Source organism: Leptodactylus fuscus, chromosome 1, assembly GCF_031893055.1.
Source record: "Leptodactylus fuscus isolate aLepFus1 chromosome 1, aLepFus1.hap2, whole genome shotgun sequence".
NCBI classification, from domain to species: Eukaryota; Metazoa; Chordata; class Amphibia; order Anura; family Leptodactylidae; genus Leptodactylus; species Leptodactylus fuscus.
Window position 1 is genome coordinate 135747122 of NC_134265.1, and position 25320 is coordinate 135772441.

The following is a 25320-nucleotide window of genomic DNA, read 5'->3' on the forward strand; positions in this document are numbered from 1 at the left end:
CTGTGAAAAACAAGGCCCCCCCATGAGAGCCTTGATGAGCTGGGGAAAAGGAGGAGGAACATCTTTCCTAAGATCCACAAGTCAGAACCGGCTTGGACCAGCGGGAACTGGTAAGAGATAGAAGGCCAACTTCCATGGAGACGAGACCAAACAAAGGGTAGATACAGCTACCGCCAATTCCATGATGCAGGGAATGGGCTAAGAGGCACATGGACCTGGCAGCAACTGAGGAGGTAACCTCAGGTAAACTAGAAGTCTGGCAATTGATTGGCAAACCAGGATCTACAGAAAATGGACACCATGCTGGGTAATTACTAGAATAGGAGCATTACACAACAGCAGAGGGGAAGTGGCGCGTAAGGAGGAACAAGTCATATGACCATGACAAGTCCATAAACTCCAAGGGATCTAGCCAGAGCCTACCTGGAAGTCACAAGCAAGTGGACCATTCCACAATAACACAACAGGAAGCTGGGGAACTCTGATGGTCCAATCCTGGGACTATGGGAAGACAAGAAATACAGAGGCTCTCTGAACAAAGAAGACTGGGAATGGAGGGCGATTGAAACCCAAGATGACTGCCTCTGGCACAAGAAGAGGACAGCTGGTTAGAATCTGACAACTGTACGACACAGCAGCATAACTGAACCAAAGTTATGGAAAGAGCCCATCAGATCCATCCCCTCAAGAGGGGTGCTAGAATGGTTCAGAGAGGCTCCAATGGCTCAGGCAAAGTGACGCAGGAAGATGACGACTAAACAAGGCAGGTCAAATCATACAAATCCTTGTACCACGCTACCAGGGCTGTCAGAGCCTCTGGGGCTGTTCGGCATCAGGCTTCTGATTTGCTGGTCTGCAAAGCTATTTCCTGGGCTTCGGAACACATTTTCTCTAAATTTTACCAGATCTTTTCTGTGTCTTCTACCAAGGCCAGATGGCCGGCGGGTTCTACAAGCGGCAGTGCGCCGACTGTTCACAGGACTGTCTGTTTTTTCCCTCCCTCTGAGACTGCTTTTGGACATCCCAAGGTGCTGTGTCCCCCAGTGAAATATTACGAGAAAAAGGGATTTTTGTGTACTCACCTGTAAAATCCTTTTCTCTTTGTTTCACTGGGGGACACAGGTCCCATTCGTTGTTATTTTGTGTATGGGGTTTTATTTCTTCACAAATTTAGGTTTGTTCATGGTTGTTGGTTCGTTTTTTTCTGGTTTTTGGACTCTCCTACTGCTGTGGTACAAAACTGCCTGAGTGCACTGTTAGTGAGAGGGTATAGCCTGTGTGGGCGGAGCTAACTGCCTTCATTTACCTAGTGTTCGCCTCCTAGTGACCAGGTCTATATCCAAGGTGCTGTGTCCCCCAACAAGAAAAGGATTTTACAGGCAAGTACACAAAAATTCCTTTTTTACCACTGGAGATTGGGCCTAGCAAGTAGGGGATCCAGGGAATGAAGCTTACTCACCTGTCTGAAACAAAGACCTGTGCAGGGATATCCCAGCTGCTTGACTGATATATATCGACAGAGCCTGCTCTACAACTCAATGGATTCGTACTTTATCATAATTACTTTTCATTTCATAAAGCTGTCCCTCAATAAATACGAGAAAAGGATTTTACGGTGAGTACAATATTCCATTTTGTACTACCAAAGCAGTCTCAGAAAGTGTGAACATACAGCCATGCGACAACTTAGAGCACAGTCGCAAGCAGAACCTTATAACCCAAGCTGGACACAGCAGGGGCCAAAGAAAGGATCTGGAAAAACTCTGTTACGCTAAAACCCCATATTGTGAAGACACAGCTTTTTCTTTGTTGCAGATTTTGTTGTTTTTTTGAGCCAAAGCCAGAAGTGGATTGAGCAGTAAGGGAGAAGTATAAGAACTTCCTATATATTTTCCACTCTTTTTGTAGCCATTCTTGGCTTTGGCTCAAAAAAACGCAGCAAAGTCTGCAACAAAAAAAGCTGCATTTCCACAATGTAAAAGTGTGAACAGAAGCCCAGGTGGTAGACTTGCAGCCCCAGGCGGCAGAAGCCTGATTCCAAACCGCCCAGGAGGCTCCAACAGCTCTAGTAGAATGAATCGTCACACATGGAGTAGGCAGCATACCCCTGAGCCTGTAGGCCTACCTGATAGCAGACTGATAGACACCAGGAGGTGGAAGCCTGAGAAACAGCCAGGTCCCAGAGAGGGCCCTCAGGGTGAGAAAACAAGGGGTCAAAATCACAGAATGGATCTGGAAAATAGACCCAGATAGATAGGACGAAATTCAGGCAGTAAAGAGAGAATGCATATGACTGCCTGGTGTCCACATAAAAGGAAAGGAGAACAACATCCCAATGAAGTGGAATGGAGAAAGAAAAAAGAAAAAAAAAACACGACAGTGGGCAGAGGGCGACCTTGTCCTTGGGAAGATCTTGCAGAAGGAAGAGACAGCCAACAGAAAGAACTCACTCAACGGCACGAAGGGGAGATCTGGAGGACAAAGATGAGGTTCCACAGAGTAACCATCGGATACCAGGGAGGAACACAGTGCATTGATCCCTGCAGGAAGGTCGTCATCTGAAGACCAAAAAAACAGGGTCTTTGGAAAAGGGATGGAGAAGTAAGAAAAACTGCCATTAAGGAGCTAGAACCGAATGGAGGAAGACAGGATCCTGGAAAGCGAAAATAAGAAGGCGGCCAAATATTAGCACCACTGCATGTCGACCTCTACATGAGCTACATAGAGTAGCCTGCAATAGAACGTATTAAATGACAGGCTGGGGAGCCTTCACAAGGCTCCTCGCTGTCATAGCAATGGGAAGCCAGACTCGGAGCTAGCTCAGGATGTCGGCGATCCCCGGAAAAATTGCGGCCCCAATGCGCCTTTGGCAAAATGGCGCTTCAGTGAGGCTTATATAAAACAGCAGACACCCAGCAGCAATGGCAGCTGTCTGGCTCCGGAGCGGCCGCCATGCTTAAACACCTGGCATCCACTGTACTAGTATGGCGGATATCGGGAAGGGGTTAAAAGCTTGAAAATTAATTTTTTTGCTAACCAATAAACGTGCCATACTTTTGACACAAAAGTATCTAACAAATGCATGATTCTCTGGATGTAAACAAAATTGTATGACACAGTAACCTCTGTTTAAAACAACCAACACAGGTAGAGACTTAAATAGACAAAATATTGATAAATCAGAATAACAAAAAACACATACCAGTTGAGGAAACAATTTCTCAGGAGGTAGATGAAGTGCTAATATATCAATCACCTGCAATACCAAAAACATTGTATTAAAAATAATACACTATTGAGAAGGTAAGATCTCTAATTATTGGCATAAATATAAAATGTTTCACAGATTAGCTAAAACTTTGTGCAAACCAGTTACCGTACATTAAAGGGATCCTATCATACAAACCCTTTTTTTATGAGTAACACGTCGGAGTAGCCTTAAGAAAGGCTATTCTTCTCCTACCTTTCTTTGTCTTCTCCGCCGTTCCGTAGGAATCCCGGTTCTTGTCGGTATGCAAATGATTTCTCATTTTAATACCGACAAGAACCGGGATTCCTACGGAACGGCGGCTGGAGAAGACAAAGAAAGGTAAGAATAGCCTTCCTTAAGGCTACTCCGACGTGTTAATCATAAAAAAAAAAAGGGTTTGTATGATAGGATCCCTTTAAGTAAGCATATGTTCTCTGTGACCAACCTGAACAGCATAGTGTTTGGGTAACTGCATCTCTGCTTCTTCTTCTAATAATTCATCATCCTCTTCATCATCTTCTGGGTCCAACTGCCCAGGAGGTGGCTCAGCACACATGATGGGGAAAACAGCATTGAGAATCTGAGGCAGCAGTTTTTGCTTCAATATGGACTAAAAGGTAGATATAAATATGAAGTGAACCTATAACTCAAGAAGAAAGTAGTGTTTTTTTAAATTACTATTTCTGTTTTACACAATCCCATATTCTTATTAGGACTCCACAGTGAAAAGCTGATCAGAGGAAAAAATTGGATTTTTGTACTTCCCATAAAATCCCTTTCTCAGTGTATTTATTGGGGGACATAATACTATGGGTATAAGACCAGCCACTAAGAGGCTAACACTGGGAAAGAAAATGCTGGTTCCGCCTAAGTGGGCTATACCCTCGCCACAGACAGGAAGTTACTCAGTTTTAAACAGCAGCAGGAGAAGACCAAGCAACAGTACGTTCTGAGCCCAAGAAGAGAAACCAAGGACAACATTCAAGAACAGAAAAAGCAGGGGGGCGAAAGCTGTCCTGCCCCTCCCCCAATAAATACAATGAGAAAGGGTTTTTATGGCAAGTACAAAAATTTTCTCAGATACATAATTGGGTGACACACTATCAGGAGACATCCTAAAGCAATCCTAGAGGTGGGAAAAGAAAATTCCCTGCAGTGGACCAACAGCATGAGAGGTGGATTGGCCTAAACCTCAGACAAGGTGGAGAAGGAAGCATGTTCTGCATCTCTCGTCCAACCTGCTCTTTGACAGACTTCAGTCAGGCTTCAGACCCCGGCACTCCACTGAAACTGCCCTAACAAAAGTCACTAACGACCTGCTAACCACCAAAGCCAAGCGCCATTACTCTGTCCTCCTCCTCCTCGACCTCTCCTCTGCCTTTGACACGATTGACCACTCCCTCCTGTTAGAAATTCTCTCATCCCTTGGTATCTCAGACCTGGCCCATTCCTGGATCTCCTCATACCTCTCTGACCGCACATTCAGCGTCTCCCACTCGCACACCACCTCCTCACCACGCCCTCTCTCTGTAGGTGTCCCCCAAGGCTCCGTCCTAGGACCCCTCCTGTTCTCCATCTACACCCTTGGCCTGGGCCAACTCATAGAATCTCATGGCTTTCAGTACCACTGCTATGCCGACGACACCCAAATATACATCTCTGGACCAGACATTACCTCCCTGCTGGCCAGAATTCCAGATTGTCTAGCGGCTGTAGCCTCCTTCCTCTCCTCCCGCTTTCTCAAACTCAACATGGAGAAAACAGAGTTTATCATCTTCAGCCCATCCTGTATGGCCCCTCCACCTGACCCATCTATCAAAGTTAATGGAACCCCACTTACCCCTGTCCCACAGGCCCGATGGATAGGGCCTGTGGGACAGGGGTTTGAAGGATAGGACTCTGACCTATCCTTCAAACCACATATTCAAACCCTCAACACCTCTTGTCGCCTCCAGCTCAAGAACATCCACCGAATCCGCTCCTTCCTCACCCCAGAAACTACCAAGATGCTCGTCCAGGCCCTCATAATCTCCCGCTTAGACTACTGCAACACCCTTCTGCATGGACTCCCGGCAAACACCCTCGCCCCCCTCCAGTCCACCTTAAACTGTGCTGCTCGCTTAATCCACCTCACCCCCCGATCTTCATCGGCTGCTCCCCTCTGCCAGTCCCTCCACTGGTTACCCATAGCCCAGCGAATTGAGTTCAAGCTACTAACGCTAACATACAAAGCCATCCACAACCTGTCCCCTCCATATATCTCTGACCTCATCTCCCGCTACCTGCCCACACGTAACCTCAGATCCTCCAACGACCTCCTACTCCGCTCTGCCCTCATCCGCTCCTCACACAACCGTCTCCAAGACTTCTCCCGTGCATCCCCCATACTCTGGAACTCCTTACCACAACACATAAGACTGACCCCCACAATCACAGGATTCAAGAAGGCCCTGAAGACTCACCTATTCAGGAAGGCCTACAACCTACCAATAACACTATCACCGCACCGCAATCTGTACAGTCTCCCCCTCTCCTTCTGTCTCTACCCCCTTCCCTCATAGATTGTAAGCCCTCGCGGGCAGGGCCCTCTACCCCACTGTGCCAGCCGATCACTGTTAGTATGATATGTACCTGTATATTTTGTGAATTGTATGTAACCCCCAAATGTAAAGCACCATGGAATTAATGGTGCTATATAAATAAACAATAATAATAATAATGTTCTGGACCAGCAGGTTCTGGTAAAGTTATCGACGCCAGCCCAGAGGACCGCAACGCTAGATTGCCAACAGCAGCAATCATGATTGCCCGAAGAATGGGGTCCCAACTCAAATAAATGTCCTAAGCCAGGGCCCTCAGGAAATGGTTGTCCGAAGGTATCCAAACCCTTGAATGGACCGTCAAGAGAGGAACAAGAAGCTGAAACTGCGAGAAGGTTTAGGTAAAACCAAGAGGAACTATACTGCCTGTAGAAGTGAGAAGATGGGGCCACAGGATGGTACAACTAATGTTTTTGTTGTTGTTTTAAATGTAGATTGTGAGCCCCACATAGGGCTCACAATGTACTTATTTTTTCCCTATCAGTATGTCTTTTTTGGAATGTGGGATGGAAATCCATGCAAACATGGGGAGAACATACAAACTCCTTGCAGATGGTTTTTTGCTCTTGGCGGGATTTGAACACCAGGATCCCAGCGCTGCATTGCTAACCACTGAGCCACCGTGTGGCCCCCCTACAACTAATGTTTTTGTGCACACTGAGAAACTTCTATAATTTGACAGAGAAAAGAAAGAAATCTATACTAACAAAAAACAGAAGACCTGCAAGCAGGACATGTCTGCACTAAGCTAAAACTGATTAACGTCCTGTCTGTGGAGAGGGCATTAGCCCACTTGGGCGGAATAAACAATATCTTATTTCCTAATGTCAGTCTCCTCGTGGCTGTTCCTATACCTATGGTGTTGTGACCCCCAATGATATAAATGAGAAATAGGTTTACTATCTCAAAAACATCTTAAAAACAGGAATGAACAACAACTCCTCAGTTTTAAACTATGTTATTTTATAAGGAGACCCTGGTGTTGTCTAAACTCAATTTCTCACACATTGTGTAAACAAAGATAATCTTTACATATTATATCAGAAAAAGGTGAAGTTATAAGTGTACAGTATTTCCCACATTTGTTTTCATTTCACAGATTACCTGTCAATTGCTCATTCAGTACTGTTGCTATTCACTTAATGCTATGGAAAATATAATAAGTTACACAAACGTTCAGCAACTCACTTTGCTTTTAAGCTTGATGAGGAAGCGAATACAGTAAAGCGACTTCACACGGAGGTTATCAGACAGTGATGTGTTTATTGCAATCTGCACAAGAAAAACAGAACAAAGTCACATTTAACAAGATACCATTATGTACTTACAAGGCTTTTCCTGAGTTGCAAAGTGCAACAATAAAGTCAGCAATAATTCATAAGCACTAAACATGGATAAAAGGCTGGAACCTCAACAATAAATGTCATCTTTATGCTGAAATAACTGTATTTTGCATTAAATGAGAGTTATGAGAGCACTAAACATGACTAAGAAGTTCCAGTGTGAATGACAGTGTGTTGTTTTTTTTATTGCAAGGAAAAACACAATGCTGAGTTTGCCTCACCTCAAGACAGAAGTGGATAACTTCTGATAGATAGTGAACAATGACAGACACTTCACTTTCCATCAGTTCATCAAATACTTCCATTGCTTCACATGCCTGGACCTAAGAAAAAAAAAACATAACTCAATTCTCCTATTATGGACTGTTGTCATTGTAGTTCCCATTTTCACTCTATTTTAGGACTGCTTGAAGATTTCATAAAAAGGTTTCTCTAGATCCATTAAATTACCTCACAAATGTGTTCCTTTAAAAAAGTAGCAGATATTAAAACCAGGCTGCACCTCCACATTTTGACTTTTACAAAGTGCTATATTTTACCATTCTGCAGAAGTGCAACGATACCCTAAAAATCTTCATTCCATGGATTGAACCCGTAAGATAAGTAAAGTCACCGTTAGGCCTAGACACTAGTGTTAATGCAGCTTCTCACCAATTTGTATCTAATTTTTAATTAAAAGAATGTGATCTACAGGATTACCTCATTAATCTGTATTAACTGTTTGATCGCAGTAACCAACTTCGGAATTGAAGGCCTCAGTAAATTCTGAACAAAACAAAAAAAAAAAAAAAAACTAAAGAAACTGCACGCGACTGAAAGCATGGATAAAAACAAGTTTGGAGCTGCACAGTACTTACAGTTTCATTGCCAACCAGCTGAGGCACTATACTTGTGATAGACTGAATGGTTAAGAACAGCAAAGGTCCATTCTGAAGATCAGCAAGAGTTTGGTTAAAAAGTTTGATTAAATCTGGAAAGTGGGGTCGGAAGTTTTCAGCAGCAAGATCTAGTGCACAGCGCAGAACCAAAAGACCGACCTGAAAAGATAACATAAAATATGAAGAACATATTTATTACGTGTGTGCGTTTGTATTTGCATTCCTAATGACTGCCAATAGCTGAGCATCATGGGGCCGTCACTAGGCAAAGGTATATGGCTAGGGCTACAAGGTGACTTGTCACATGGCAAAAAGGTGCATCAAAGTTGACAAAAACAAAAATTCTATGTCTATCTATGGCACCCCACTGCAAAAACTGACTATGATGCAACAATCCAGTCCTGTTAGATTTTGGTTACAAGCATTTTTACCATAGACTTCAATATAAGTTGCATATGAGACAGTTTATGTTTCTGATCTTACAGTCAAATGACTTTTGGATTAATTTGTCATTTCAATTAAACATAATTTACATTTTTGTCAGAACAGTGAAATTGATATTAGCCCTGTTCTTATACACTTTTTAAAGGGTTTTGTTTTTTGTTTTGTTTTTTAATCTTATTTTATTTATTTTTTTAAGCTTCACGGTTCCACAGGAAGACAGCAGAGAGGAGCACTCTTAGCATAAAGGACTACGCCTGAGGCCAGGGACTTCTGAAAAGGGCATAAACCCTTGCCTCCTGAGAGAACAAAGACAAAGACGCTGGTCCAGAACTGAATTGGAGAATGCAGCATAACTAAAGTGGAAAAGCAGTCCTTGAGACAGAAGGGCAAAGGAAGAGGCCAAGGAGCGTTGGCCAGCAGGAACATGAGATCCAGATAACAGGGCCAAACTGGGGCTAACAAGATGGCTGGAACCCCCTCAGTCTTGAGTGACTTGTGAACCCAGGGGAGAAGAGGAGGAGAAGGGAGCAGGTACAGAAAGGGGAAGTCCGACCAGGAAATACACAAGGGCAGTGGCTATATCCTGGCGGTCCTGGGATCTCAGCATGTAGTGGGAGAGCTTATGGTCCAGTCGGGAGGCAAAGAGGACAATGTTGGGACTGCCCAAACAGGAGGATAACTGGAGAAAGTTCTTCTGGAGAAGAGATCACTCAACTTGGATGAGCGTACCTCGACTTAGGCAGACTGCTGCCCAACGGACCACGCATGGAATGAGGACTGCCAACAGTACCGTGTCAAGACACTACGCCCAAACAAGAGAGGGGGGAGGTTTCTAACAGGACACGTGGCTCCTGCAGCTTCCCTGAATTTTTAAGAAGTGAAGAGAGAAAGGCAAGTTCCTCCAAAGGAGGAACACACCGGATCAGAATGCCAGGATCTTGGACTCTGGGAAGAGAAACTTGCCCAGTTGCATATCGAGGAGAATGCCCAGGAATTCCATGCACTGAGAAGGCATGAGACAGGACTTGTCATCACTGATGAGCCTGTCATACCTGCGAACGATATCAAACGTCATTCCCAAGCTGATACTAATGAATATCCTGGAGGGAGCTTACACCAGGAGGTCGAAGTACAGAATCACTGCAACTCCTTTGGAACAAAGGATGGTCAGGAGGGATGCCATCATCTGGGAAAAACTCGAGAGGTGAGCAATGTGGAAGACGACAGGAAGTCTCCAGTCTTCAGGGATGCCACCACCGATTGCAGGAGTTCCAAGTGGAACCTGCGGATACGGACAAGGATAGGATGAAGAGAGCTGCCCTTCTTGAGAACAGAGGTAGGAATAAATAACCCTTGAAAAGTTCTAAAGCAGAGATTGGGACAATGATACCCTGCCGCTGAAGAGTGGAGACGGCTTGGAGAAAGGTGGCAACTCAAGCAGGGGAAGAAGTGGATGAGAAAAAAAACCTTCAGTTTGGAAGTACTCTATAGAGTAGCTGGTTGCTACCACCTCTCGGACACAGTAGATGTCAAACCTGGCAAACCAGATCTCCAGGAAAGAGAGCAGCCGTTCCCCCACCCGAAGGGAATTTGAGGGATGAGCAGCTGGTTGTCCTGGAGGAGGCATCACTGAAAAGACCCTCTGGAGCCATTTGGCCCAGGGAATGCAGGCCATGCGACCGAAGAAGCAACTAAGGAAGGCCAAAGGAGGAGCTGGCTACAAGCAAGAGCTAGCTGCTACGAAGGCCGCCTTAGTGACTCAAGTGGAAGGGGAGGACACCCTCAGTCTGAAAGATTGCAGAGGCAGGTTAGTAGCCTGGAAGAGCCGCAAGAGGCTCTGACTGCTTGGAGACACAATAGAAGGTGGCAACTGTGGCGAAAGTAGATGTCATCAAAAAGTAGAATTCGGGTCCTCTGAGATATACAGAATATCTCTGACCACACAGATGAACTCCTGCATAGCAGATATTGATGTGACTAGATGATGCTCCAGGTTGGAGTCAGGGGAACCCCCAGTAGATCATGCAAGGGAGACCTGTTTCTGCCTGTCGGAGTGGAGCCCAGAGTTGTGGCCCTATCCGGGGATTGCCCAAAGGAAGGGGAGAAACACAATGATCTGTAGGATGATTTCCTGGTGCTTTTGCAAGGACAGCTCCTGTAACTGGAATAATGAGGGGGGCCCAGGTAGTGGCTTAGAAGTTGTCGACAGAGCAGCAATGTGGGAAGGAAGCTGTTAAAAAGTTCCACCACAGTCTAGCAACATCACCAATAGCCTGGGAAAGGGAGGCCGCCCAATCTTGGGGATCTGCCAGAGAGAGGCCGGGAAGGTCCTGAACTGGCTTAGGCAGAAGTCAGAGAGATCAGATGGGTTCAGCTGGCCGCATGGTAACAACTTGTTACAGCGCGAGTACGTATAAAATGTGGCAGCACCAAGGTGGCCAAAGGGCGAGATGGTTCTTCAAGGAAGGACATGGAAGAGGTGACCCAAGGAAAATAGGAGTAACCCAGGGGTGAAACTACAAGACCACAGGTGCTGTGACTCTCCAGGAGCTTTAAAAAAAAAAAGGCCTGAGAGAAGAGTAGCAGCAGCTGCAGAGCAGATAATAAACAAGAAGTTTTTACTGAGGAAAACAAAAAGGTCCTCCCCCTTGAGTTTCCCACATTCAGGGAAAGAAGAGGAAGGAAACATTCACAGGACTGCTGCATAGCCATTGGGAAGTCATAGGAGTTTGAAGGCCCAGGAAGCCCGCGAAAGGGGCGGGTCTATTTGCAGCCTACTCCCCGCCCAGGGCCCAGGACTAAAGTGGAAGTCATGGCCGGGGGTGACGCACTCCCGACACAGACGCCGACCGAGAGAATCGAGAGGCCTGGTGGAGACCTAATAAAAGTACCGGAGGTCAGGACACTGGTCCCCAAGAAAAACAAAAGCCCACCTAAAATGATAGCCCCTCAATGAGTAATCAGGAAAGAACATGAGCTCCATAGAAAGTAGGGCTCATTCGCTAAAATGGAGGTCCAAGCCCTGGAAGAAGAGGGGGTACTTAATGCCCATGAGGGCCCTGGAGAAAGCCCTGGAGATGACTGGAGGATGGGGAGGGAGGAATTCTCATACTCCCCTATCTTCACATCCTCTCTTGTCTGGCGTCTTCCTCTTCAGTGGACCTCGCTCATGGCAGTGGGGTGATTGGCAATCTGTCTGCCAATGCGGCGAGTGGGGACTGGATGACCAGCATGGTGCACTTTGCAGAGGGGGTACGACTAGTGTGGTGTACAAGTTGAAGACTCCCCTGCACTTGAAATAAAAATGAAAACGACATTGTCACTCTTTGCTGATATTTCATAGATTAATAGCAGAGAAAGAGATATCAATAAGCCAAGACAGAGCCTGATCAGGGGCACAGGGAAAACAGTATTTCAGAGATATAAGAGCAGTGTACACAAAACAAAAGAAGCCTGGAGAGTGACAGACAATCAGGTGATGGGTGCAGGGATGGAAAAAAGATTGTTTACCGGAATACTTATTCAAGGAAATGGATCACAATGTGATAGGTAAGTAATAAAAACCCCACTTCACTGTAGAACCTACCTAGTGAATACACTAAATAAAACTAATAAAATACCATTTTATCCTACCTGTTTCTGTTCTGGAACGTTACTGCGAGATGCCTGCAACACAAACTGGATGAACTGTGGCCAGCGCTCCAACTTCTCATTTCGTAGAATAACTGCAGAGAGCTGTGCAATAGCATAGCGAACTTTGTGCCTGAGACCATTAATAAGACATTAAGAGAAAACTCTGAAAATGTAATAGTTTTACTTCCAACCATAACAGTGCCTCACCCCAATATCAAACAAAGTTAAAGAGAATCTAGCAGCAGAACTAAACACATAGAAAGAGATTTATGAAGACTGGGGTTTTGATATCTCCTGTGTCGGGGGGGGGGGGGGGGGGAATTCAGCAGAATTATGACAAGTCGTAAACCAGTCGTATCCTCATGGTGTCTGTGAGTCTGCACTAAAATCTTCGCTAAATCATCGAAAACTGGCATAAACGATTATTAAATCGCCCTAGCATAGTGACTTGTCAGAAATTGACAAGCAAAGTGTGAGAATGAAACATAGAAGGTATGGGCCGCAATTTTTTAACTTTAGGAGAGGGTTTATTGGCATACAATACCGGTGGACTCTGATCACAGGTATTCACCTCGGGTCTCCTCTGTATATTACAGCAGAGACCCAGTGCCATCAGTAAAGAGCCCGCATTCGCCATAATAGTGCAGCAGATGTCAGGAAGGGGTTAAGATCATCCACTCGGTGCTTAATGATTCTATCAGGCACCAAAAATAACTGCTTGGGAAAGAATTGGTGGTGTGGAACCTATTTAAAGGGTTTTTCCAGGCAGAAAATCTTTTTTTTTTTTTTTGAAAGGTCTGTTAACGCTAGTAACCTGCTGACATCCTCTGCATTTGTTTACTTGTTGTTAGCTTCCTGCTGTGCAGTTTCCTGTGTAGGTTCTACACTAATTCCCTCTCACTCAGCTCCCCCCCTCCTCTCTCACTGTTACACTCCCCCTCCGTGTTTCACTAGCCTAGCGATCCCACCCATTACTAGCCCCTCCCATGTCTCCTTAGCCTAGTGATCCCACCCATTACTAGCCCCTCCCACCTCCCTAGCCTAGTGATCCCACCCATTACTAGCCCCTCCCACCATCTCCAGTCTCTCTAGCTAACCTATTCCGCCCACTACTAGCAGACAGGAAGAGCCATTTCCAGACAGAGGAAGACTTGGTAAGTATTGATGGGGATGGGATAATGATGACGTTCTGTTTCGGAAGTGGTGAACATTACCAGATTATCAGATAGTGTCCCTGGGGCGGTCACATGACAGCTCCAGGGATATGGGTAATTATAGATTTTTTTTAATTGAAGTAAATTAGAAGTTAGGCAGGGGGAAGGGGTTTAGTTTAGGGGTTAATTCTTAGTTCATCCTGGACAACCCCTTTAAGGTCCATTAACCTTTCAGACTCTCATTTAATAACCTTATTTACAAATTTTGATGTTTTCTAAACCTGATGCAACTAGGTGTCTCTCTTCTAGCCTATTTGGAGTTCACTCTCTGTTACTAGGAACCAATATATATATTGCTGGAAGCAGCTCCGATCCCATTCAAGTTCCAAGGACCACTACTACAGTGTACACAACATTGTATATAATACAGAGCTTCTGAGAGACAAATGTAAAATATTCTGCAGCCATCATGGGGTTAACAGCAGCAGAAAAAAACAATAGGAAACCATGCATGAAGGCTTATAGAACTGACTGACCAACAAAGGTAGTTCAACTTTTGATAAAAACTTAAGTACTCTAAGGGTCAGTTCACACGTGAAAACCGCCTAGCTTATTTGTGCGAGGTAAAAAACCTCGGGGAGTTTTTTTGACGCTGTTTTTTGCATTCCACGCGGTTTTTGACGCGGTTTTTGACGCGGTTTTCGCTAGCGTTTTTCTTTTTCCTATATGTGCTATAGAAACTGCAGGCGAAAACCGCGCGGGTTTTTGCAAAAAAACGCGCGGTTTTGTGTGCAAAAAAACGCGCGTTTTTTTACCGCGCGGTTTTCGCCTCCCATTCACTTCTATGCAATTCTTCAGGCGTTTTCCGCCTGAAGAAAGGTCATGTCGCTTCTTCAGGCGGAAAACGCTAGGAGGAAAAAAAAAGCTAGTGGTCTACATAGACCACCATGTTAAAGGAGCGGTTTTTGAAGCGAATTCCGCTGTCAAAAACCTCCCCTTTGCCCACGTGTGAACTAGCCCTTAAAAGGACACAAAGAATTAGAGTTGTTGGATGTGGAGAAAAGTCCACTTGAATAAAACAGTTTATTGTGTTTTTAACAGATTAACACTGTAAATTAATAATTTCACTTACTCTGGCTCCTTTGGAATGGCTTCAAGCAGAAGTGACTTTACACTTAAAAACAGAGAATGAAGAGCTGATTATTAAATAGGGAAATACATCACAGAGATTTTCCTAGACATAAACAATGACGACAGTTGTCCTAATGCCAACCCCTCTTTTCTGCCAATCAGCAGATTTAAAGGGGTTGTCCCATCACAAGGATCCTATCTATACTGCTGGTTAATGTGGATATAAGACTTTTCCTAAATACATTGCTTCAGTAAAACTGCTTTGTTTGTCCACTATATCACTTTATTCAATTCATTGTTGACACAGCCCTTGACTTATCTGCTCAAAAGTCAAGTGATGTATCTGCCTGCTCTCAGGGGGGAGGGAGGAGGGGCTAAGTGCACGGGAGCGAGCCTGTGTCTGTAGCTATTCCTGTGTCTACACCACGTGACCTAGCTTCCTGCTATCAGATAGGGGAGAGGAGCTGCTTTCATTTCTTCTGTTCTCCCAGTTATCAGGCTAGCTAATTCAATTGTGGTGTTCATTATGGCAGAGACAGGCAGTGCCTGTATGTAACACAGAAAGGAGTTGCTGCTGTCTGTACTTCATAGTCCAATATGGGTGGGCGGAGCTACACATGAATTTGGGGCGGAGCTGAACGGCAGGTTGCATGTGAAACCCCGCCCCCCAAATGATGCAAGAAATAAGGAAGAAAGAAGATTTTACAGAAGTAAAGACTGGTGAGTATGCGACGTGGGAGTACCCTTTAAGGGATTGTGGCACTTGGGGGAAGATTGTAGCCTCTTCATTGTACACCAGTAAACTGCAGAGACGCAGTGCCTGGCATTTCAGCTCAGTACAACTAACTTGAATGGGACTGAGGGACTGAGTTGCAGAACAGTCAGTGACAGTGGGCATAATACCACTTAAATCAACTAAAAAAATCAATGATGCTGAGGAGCCGGATTACCATCGATCTGATTTGGACAACTTATTCTAATAATAGGTCATCAATTTATAAATCCTTGAAACTCCCTTTCTAAAAGGAAAAAATAATACATAAGACATTTTTATAAGAACCAAAATTATAGGGATTGGGCACTATCTGCTCTTTATTAGAGATGAACGAACAATACTCAAAACAGCCATTTCGAATAGCACACTTCCATAGAAATGAATGGACGTAGCAGGCATGCGGGGGTTAAGTGGCCGGCTGCCAGCAAAGTCTGCGTGCCAGCCGCTTCCATTCATTTCTATGGGAGCATGTTATTCGAAACGGCTGTTTTGAATAGTGTTCGCTCATCTCTACTGTTTATTCATTTTTTCAAACTGTGCTGGAGTTGGCGCAGTATGGGGCTTGGACAACTTGTAGGACATCATTGCTTGGCTGTTTTATTAAGAGGTTGTGTCGCCATTACAGATGCTTATCTCCTATCCACAGGTTCCCATAAAGCCTCCTTTTTAATGGAGTGGCAGTGCGATTGTTTGACTGACGCCTTATTCACTTCTATGGGGATGTGGATGCAAGAGCACTGACATTTCATTAACAAGGTGGTTTGAGGGGGACCTTTGGTCCCTTGTTCCTCTGATCGCTGGGGGACCTGGCAGTCGGACCCACAGTATTTGGACACTCATCTCCAACCTCTTTAACTCCTTAACAGTCACATTAAAATGTAAAAAGCCCTCCTGAAAACGGTCACTTTTTTATAGCAGGTTTTGAATTATGGCTGAAATAAATCTTACTGACACATAACTACGATGCTTTATGTGCAATTTAACTTTTTAGTGATCTAACACATTAGCCATTTTATCCTCTACACTCTATTGTTCATAACTTTTTATATTTTATTTCAATATAGCTTTAAGAGCACTTGTACTATGTTAGTACATAAGGCTTTTGTGATCCTTTTATTACTTTTTGTTTTTGAGAGGCAAGATGATCAGAAAGTGTCAATTCTGGTATCTGAATTTTAAGGTTTATGGCTTTTATCATCTAGAATAAATGTACACATTTTATTTTAGGGGTACTTACGGATGTGGTGATATAAAGTGTGTGTTTAGTTGTTTTTCCCATTAACAAAAGGGGAAAAAAAAGTATTTTTATTTGTATAATGACTTGTATTTACGACTCAGCAGTGACTGTAGCATATAAGGGGCAATGCTTCTAACTGATAATGGAGTGGGGTGATATCAAGAACAAATATCCAAGGTACTCTCTCCCCTTGGGTTATCTGGCTGCACATGTTCTCCTGTACACTGGGAAAGCAGGAGTATATGCACCTCCAATTTGTATCTTATGCATCAGTAATATCTCTATATCTATGAGGGCATGATCGTGGTCTTATTTTAAAGCCAAGATTCATAGCTCCGGAGTTAGAGACATATTAAGTTACAGTGTGCATGAACGTGTGTCCTGCTCATGGTGAACTGTTATGCACTTTGCTCAAGCCCCAAGTAGTGCTCGTTCATAACTGTTGGGGGATAAGTACAGCCCTGGTGGTTGGGACCTAGGACCAGTAACTCCCATAATGGTAGTAATTTGCAGGGATGGGAATAACACTTTAGTCAAAAGTAGCCAGCTGCTTTAAAAAGGAGGACATGTCACCAGGTCTGAAATGCTTATTGACATGCATCATCTGATAGGTGCTGTCATCCTGAGAATTTTGTTTTTTCATTTGGAATACCGTAGGGGTAGGGAACGTACGGCTCTCCAGCTGTTGCAAAACTACAACTCCCAGCATGCATACTTGCTCTGCTGTTCTTGGAACTCCCATGGAAGTGAATGGAGCATGTTGGGAGTTGTAGTTTCACAGCAGCTGGAGAGCCGAAAGTTCCCTACCCCTGGAATAGCTGAATGAATTTGTACATAGATATAAGCCCGTTTAAAAAAAAATTATATATATATATATATATATATATATATATATATATATATCGCCAGGATATATATATATCGCCAGGATTTACAATATTAAGCCATCAACAGAGTTAGAAAGGCTAAGCCCACCTGAATGAAATGCGTACCCCCTCCCAATGCAAATGTGTGACTCCATTGCTAAAATATTCAGCTCTAATACACTGGCACAACCAAGAAAATAGAGGGCTGGATGAAAAATTTCAGCACAGCTCCCTGGCTCTGTCGCTCAAAGATTTGAGAGGGGAAGGATGGAGTAATAGAAATTTGTGGAGCTTAACAGTTTAAAGGAACGGAGCCATTCTCAGTGCTCCCCATTACTCATTTAAAATTGGGAAATAAATTAATATCTTGGCAAAGAAGTGTTAAAAAACTGTTAGATTCCTGTGAGCCTGACCTATCTGACTGTGTTACTGATTTAATATGCTTAAAACTAAAAATTAGGCTATAAAATCCAAGTAGACAGCAGCACTGCATGACATACAGACCCAACCCACTCCGAAACCACAGTTGTACCACCCACTTACCTAGTGTACTCTAATCTTTAATCAATACTTTCGGATTTGGAATAACAAAACACCGAAATGTTTAGGTTAACAGCATATATGTAAGGATGTATGTCATTGGGTTTTTCATGCCTGTTGTGAGAAGTTGACAGGCAGAGTGCTGGAGTCCCATTGTATCAGCCCCAGTTTTCTGACAACACTCATCTGTGCGCAGTTTGCATGTACGTTGCAAGTGCAGTGACTTTGGCAGGTTTGCAGAAGTAGAGTTAATGAGATTAATTGAAGAGGTTTTCAGGACTATAAAATTGATGCCTTATCCTTAGAATAGCCTATCAATATCAAACCTGTATTGATTAAAGTGCCTGGCTACTACACCATTCAAACTGTACAAGACCACTGGGAATTGCAGATGCTGTATTTGTCTACCGTCAGCAGGCCCATACATTTTGAACACAGTGGAAGTATACATGATTGGTTGCTAAGTTGTTCAGACTGGGAACATGGACCCCACTGATAACTTCCCCCATCATCGCCGCTCTGCTGGTTTTCCTGCAGCAGTGAAATGCTGTGCACCCAATCGCCCCCATCCATAGGTCCTTATAGACCTGTGGTTTAGTTTCCCAAATCGCCCTGCTATAAAGCCATCCTGGCCCACAATTAAAAAAAAAAAAAAAAACATTTATAGTTGCTTAGAGATGAGTTTTTGAGCCTTGGTGCTCCCAACATCTGCAGTTCTTCAGTGAAGCCAAGGTCCTACAACCCAGCTTCACTGCACAACTGCTAGAGGAAGAGGGTATGCTCAATTAAACCAAGATGTACTCCTTTACGGTGCCTGAATAGCCTTTTTAAAGGCTATTCACGCATATGTGGGGCTCTAGCAGCATAATTTTGCTGATAGAGCCCCCTTAAGTATAAAGTTTTATTTTTTTATTGTGGGCACGGATGACTTTACTACAGGGTGATCTGGGACACCAAACCCCTGGTTCATAAGAGCCGATGTGGGTTTTAGTGTCCCAAGTCACCATGACAGATTCCCTTTAACAATCTAAAATATTATACACACACTAATACATTCATTTAGAAAAATAATGCTCCAAAGAGATGTTGGAATCCAATGAAACTTTCTATGTGTAAATGCAATGGTGATATATGTAAGTAATTACAATATTAGAGCAAAAGGATAAGCTTACAGGGTATCCCTCAATACATTCACCCGCACATGTTTCAGTTGGGTATGTAGCTCATGTACACTCACAGTTTTCCAAAGCTAGCACCCCAGCTAGTTTGATAACTACTCAATTGGCAATAAATCTAGTGACTAGGAAGTCCAAGAAAGTGTTACAATCTGGTGGAGAATTTTGTAGGAATCCCTTGCCATGTGGGGTATTATCCTGCTAACGTATGGCTGCAGGATTTCCTGAACATTTCATTAAGTTGTTAGTGCTCCTCCTATTACTACTAGGGGTGACTGATTGTTATAGGCAATGGCGTCCCTGATCATCACAACAGCAGTTGGGGCAGGCTTTTGCTCCACAGCTAAAACAGAATTGAAGTACTAACCATGAGGCCATCTACTCCATTCTCTATCAGCTGCAGAGAACAGTTAATTGTTGAGGGTGCTGTAAGTTAGATCCCAACTGATATTGATGACCTATCCTTAGCCAAAAAAACTTCTATAACTATGATCTCATACAAAAAGTGGGAACTACCAGAACACTGGACAGTGATCAGACCTTTTGTACTCACCTATTTTGCTGATCTACTGGCATTTGTTTCCATCTTTTAATCAAACGTCTACGTAATAAAACTGCTGCAAACTGCCGGATCTGCGTCAATTAATAATACAAAATCAACAAACACTGTAGCATTACCTGATCAAAGCAATTTTTTTCTAATTAAAATATTGTACACTGTGCATAAAACAGTTCAGTGAGTGCTTTATGTTTTATTTGCTAACCCTGATTTACCCAGGAAAAAAAACAGTTATTTACCCTTCACCAATAATTCTTCAAATGAACATGCCAACGTGTCCAAAATGTCTGTGTGGTTTTCAAAGACTGCAGACTTCAATTTGCACACATCAGCTCATGTGGATTAACAAAGATTACAATATCTACAATGCACTACATGTACACCACAATACAACATCTGATTCAATAGAAACAAAGAACAATTGCTAAAGTAAATTACAAAAATGTTCAGCAAGCCTTCTCCATACACAATAGTTACCTATAAAAAAAAAAAAAAAAAAATATATATATATATATATATATATATATATACACACACACACACACACACACACACAGACACTTTTGTTATAATTCTAATATGGACATACTGTAGCCTCAAATAAATTTTAAGTCAATCTAAGCAGAATTACAGAAAAAGTTTGTATGGCTTCTAGCACACAAGCCATACAAATAAGAAATAAGGCCTCACAGCTTGGCTGCGTAACGTTTCCCTGAGCTTATCCACATTAAAGGGGTGTTCTCATGAACATAATCATATCTATATTTGTAGATAATTAAAAGTTAAAGGGGTTTGTCTCATCTCAAGGATTCTATCTATACTGGTAGCTTATGTAAATTGTAGCCTTTTCCTAAATATATTGCTTTTGAAATTCTGCTTTGTTTGCCTGCTATTTGAATTTATTCCCCCATTATTTACACTGTGTTGCTATAACCACGGACCTATAGGACAAGTAACGTCACTCACTCACTGCTCTTGCCGGATTGCCCTGGGCAGGGTAATCTGTTCAGATAATTGCAGTTATCTGATCACTGTCCAGTGTTCTGGTAATTCCCACTTTTTGAAGGAGATCACACAGATAACACTTTGTTCTGTACAAGAATCTGCAGATTATCTGACCTGCAGAAGTGTTCTGTGTCCCGTTCAGCAAGAGGGAAGGGGAGGGAGAGAAATACAGGAAGTGAGAAGCATACACTGCACGCAGCCTGGCTGAAAGGCTAACATGGGAGAACCTCTAAACATTTTTGCATATATAAGTACCGTAGTTAAAAATTCTGTAGAGTTTTAAAGATTTCCTCTACTCATTTTAGTGGTTACATTTGTTGTTTTGATTGATTGCCAATGGATACGACCACAAATGCAGAAACTTTCTATGATCTGGGACTTGTCAAATAACCCACTCATGATTTTCTTATTGTAGCTGGGTTATCAGACAGGGACACTATATGTATCAGAAGATATCCAGCCGCAATAAGGAAATTATTTCTGATTTTATGACCTTAGATGTTGCAAAAACTATATACAGAATGTGATAAACTGATACCCAATTATAGGAATAATAATAAAAAAAAATGTAGTGAAATTGTCACTCACTAGTGAGGATATCTTATGCCCTGTTCACATCAGTGTTTGGATTCCGTCCGGGGGAGTCCGCATGGGGACCCCCCTAATGGAATACCAAACGCAAGTGCAAAGCGCTGTGCTGTAAAAGCGCACAGACCCCATAGATTATAATGTGGTCCGTGTAATTACTGGCAGATGTCCGCAGGGATTGTGCGGACAGGAAAGTAGTTCCCAATCTACTTTCCTGTCCACATGATTCATGTGGGCAGTGCGTGGCAAGCACACGGACTCCATTATAGTCTATAGGGTCTGTGCGCTTTTACAGCACAGCGCTTGTAATTGCGTATGTATTCCATTCGGGGGATCTCCATGCGGACTCTCCCCTGATGGAATACAAAAGCAGATGTGAACCAACCCTAAATCTAGATCTTACTGGAACCATTAAAATACTACACTCATAATACTAAAGCCACATTCGGCCATATAAAAAATTTGCTAACAGAGATAACAATATCTTCAAGTGAATAGCCCTATTAAAGAGAATAACTTGTTTGCACCAATTGTAGTGCGCCAACACTGGGTAAAAAGGACATGAGCTGAATTTGGTAGGCTCAATGGCCTTTTGTGGTTTAGAAAGATATCCAAAAATCTCAATACTCCTATGTAGCTCAATTGTGATGCAGGAGCCTAATCTGTAAAAATACTTCTTCTTAACTAATGTGCCAGTAAAAACAATGAAAAAAATGAACAAACTGTCCACCTAACCAGTTAATGTGGCATTTCAAAAGTCATAACCATAACAGGTATGACTAAATCATCAGAGGTAAATTTGCAGGTACAGCAAAAGAGTTTTTAGCAGAGCAGCATAATATCCCCCACTCCCACCCGCGGTACTAATAAACTATGGAGTAGTTTATTTATCTTAATAAACTACAGAAAGGCTTTGAGCCTACCAAATTCAGCTCATGTCCTTTCTCCCTAGTGTTGGCGCACTACAATTGGTCCAAACCATTTATTCTCTTTAATAGGGCTATTCACTTAGAGATATTGTATTTTTGCAGATGTTGTTCCCCGCGGGATTTGAACCCAGGACTCCAGCGCTGCAGTGCTAACCACTGAGCCACCATGTTGCCCCTCATTTCGAGATATTGTTATCCCTATTAAGGAATTTTTTATATGGCAAAGTGTGGCGTCAGTATTAAGAGTGCAGTATTTTAACTGTTCCAATAAAATATAGTTTTAGATATTCTCACTAGTGAGTGACAGTTTCACTACATTTTTCTTTTCGATCTTGCATTCATGGTTGCATCCATTGGCAACCGATCAAGACTACAAGACCAAAGCATATTAAGAGAAAATCTTTACGGTTAAGGCCCCACTGGACGACTCGCGGCTATAAAGCGCTCTGGTAAACACTGCAAGAATCCCATCCACTTCGCAGTTACTGTATAACACCGCGGCCCCAGGCTAATACTCTATAAAATATTTCAGTACTTATACTTGCAAAAATATTTAACTTTTAATTATCTACAAATTTAAAAACGGTTATGTTCATTGGAATACCTCTATAAACCCAAAGTATGTAATTTGCAGAAATGGCAAAAAAACAACAACTTTTGTTAATACCTGTGGGTCCTGGGCACCTTGCAGTACGCCACAAAGTGCTGGAATAATCATAGGATCTTTGACAGCTTCTTTTAGTTGAGCAGTGGCCTGAAAAAGTAATAGAAGAGACATGAGAACATGAGAAAACCAGTAGACACTAGCGTTTCCTATGCAGTTTTTATTTTTACAGGTAAATTAGTTTTAGTGAAAAAGTTTTAAAAATTTCAGAACATTTTAAGTGGAGGAACACCAGGTTTGTATATTCGTATATTGGTAGATTAATTTCTAATGGTGGGTATGATTTTGATAGAGAAATTGCATATTACTTGCAAAACCATACATGCCAGCTGCATGTCAGTGAAGTTTTTGGTCATGTTGTGGCTATTAGACGTGATCTCATCCTTTACAGGTTATGTCACCTATCGAATCCTCGCCATCCCATTCCTAGCCACTGTATGGTAGTAGAGAAGCGGTCACACAGACTCTCTCTTATTAGAACATACAGTGAATGCAATGGCCAGGGATTTGTGAATGGGGGGGTCAAGCGATAACTGCACAGTGCAGTGGCCCCATCCGAATTAATCTTACTGGTTGGCACCAGGCATCCCAGTTCAGCACCGCACCTAGCAACAGACACTCCAGGCTGCTGAGGAGAGCAGAGTAGTCACAGGCTACACGTTATTGTTACACATCTGTCCCCTGTATTCCTCCACAGAAGATGTCCTCTGGTCCCCAGGGCTGCATGAGATAAGGGTTTGTTTATCTCTATTATGGTTTGGCACAGGAGCCTGGCACAGGGATGTAAAGGGCTGGGTATGGATTGCTGTAAGCAGAGACAGATATGACAGAGTAGCATCAGCTGTGAAGTACCAGGCAAGGACCGCCAGGCACTGCTGCACTGCCCCCCTCGGTCCTGCCACATTTGCTCTACTGTCTCCCTGAGTATCCGCCATGTTCAGCATCCCTGGCGCAGTCCTGACACTGTGCCCTCTCCCTGCTATCCCGTCTGCTCCCAGCATCCCGGGACAGACTCTCCTTCCCCAGACACTACCTGCTGGATGACAGCGTTGTCCGGCTGCAGAAGACTTGTTAGTATAGCCTCTAATATGTTCGCCATGATGACAGACAACTTCCCTCTTCACCTAAACCGGAATATCGGTTCTGCCAAACCCAGCAACCGGGAGCTGCCACTAACTGTCTACTCCACGTGGGTGTCAGGCCGAGCGAGAACCTAACACAGCGCCATCTGTTGACCGGGAGGAGCAGAGATTCGGCATGAGTTCTCATGGAGGGGGCATCGCCTACCAGCTTCCCATAGTGTACTGTGTACATGCATCAGAGAGGCAGCCCCAATAGGCTCTCATAGCCACATGGTCATTACAAAACGGCATTAAAACCTTAGGCAACCCACGGACCCATAGAAAATAATGGATCTATTCACACAGCGGTCCATATAACTGATCTGTTTAACAATAGAGCATGCTATATCCTTCTATAGACTCAAGTCATTGGCGGACATAAACAGAACAGTATATGGGCCTCTTGGTATTCCATACCTTGTCAAAGCACCAATCTTATGTCTCTCTGAGACTCGGTTCACATCTGCGCTTGTACTCCATATGGGGATTCCGTTCATCTCTCTCACATTTTTCACCCTTTTCGCTCAGAAACCACATGGACCCCATTATAGTCTATGGGGTCTTCAGGTTTCCTAAAGTAACCGCTTTTTTATACAGATTAGGTTTCCGTTCAGGGGGTACCCAAGCGGATCTCCTGAAGGGAAACCTGAGCGCAGTTGTGGACCTAGCCTAAGGCTACAGTCAGAGCTAGTTCACACGGGGGAAGGTATGGCGTATTTTGGTCCTGATTGTGGCGCAGGAAGCCATGTCAAAATAGGACCAAAATGTGCCTGCCATGACTGTCACGCTTCCGACAGTCGCAGCTTCCCGCTCCGGAGTAGGCCCAAACGAATGGGCCTAGCCCAGAGGGAACTGTCGCGAGGCGGACGCTGGGGCTGAATCAGCTGCGGAATCTGCCCGAAGAAAGGGCAGCTTGCCTCTTTTTCCAGTGAGCGGCAGTAAGTAATAAGCTGGCGGTCTACATAGACCTCCATTGTGAGGGGGCGGATTCTGACGTGGATTCAGCACCAAAATCTGCCCCCTCTTGACCTGTGTGAACGAGCTCTCATACTTGCGCTGTGTGACTGTTTAGGATTCCATTCCCCATTGAGGGTCACTACCCCCACTGCCTTTGAGAGGCTGTATGAAACAAGTACCTGTACAAAAGGCCTGATCACTATGATCTATCAACTCCTATACTTTGCTGAGGGTCAGGCTCCACCTGTTCACACATATATGAACAGATTAGTGAAAGCTTTAACAACAGCAGATCTCCCCTGGTCAATGGCAGATTATTTGGTCACATGCACTACAAACTCCTAATGCTTTGGTATCATACCCCCATTCTTCTACATTCCCTGAATCCTACAAACCCCTCAGTTTTCTGGAGATGTAACTGCTGTGGTCACGGTCTACCATATATTTTGGGACTCTGCATTGATAGAAGGA

General features: G+C 43.6%; 1 protein-coding gene across 2 annotated transcripts in view; it reads right to left on the reverse strand.

The window, feature by feature from the left end:
• Positions 1-23961, reverse strand: part of IPO4 (importin 4) — a 65405-nt gene extending 41444 nt beyond the window's left edge. For both annotated transcript variants that reach the window (XM_075276743.1, XM_075276741.1), the window contains exons 1-11: positions 23805-23961; positions 22775-22861; positions 19580-19659; positions 14435-14476; positions 12149-12278; positions 8051-8230; positions 7893-7958; positions 7415-7516; positions 7039-7122; positions 3696-3860; positions 3203-3256 (exon numbers count right to left, since the gene is read on the reverse strand). In XM_075276743.1, coding sequence (XP_075132844.1) covers positions 3203-3256; positions 3696-3860; positions 7039-7122; positions 7415-7516; positions 7893-7958; positions 8051-8230; positions 12149-12278; positions 14435-14476; positions 19580-19659; positions 22775-22861; positions 23805-23870 — 1056 coding nt within the window. In that variant the 5' untranslated portion in view covers positions 23871-23961. The remainder of the gene's footprint in view (positions 1-3202; positions 3257-3695; positions 3861-7038; positions 7123-7414; positions 7517-7892; positions 7959-8050; positions 8231-12148; positions 12279-14434; positions 14477-19579; positions 19660-22774; positions 22862-23804) is intronic.
• Positions 23962-25320: the final 1359 nt, after the last annotated feature.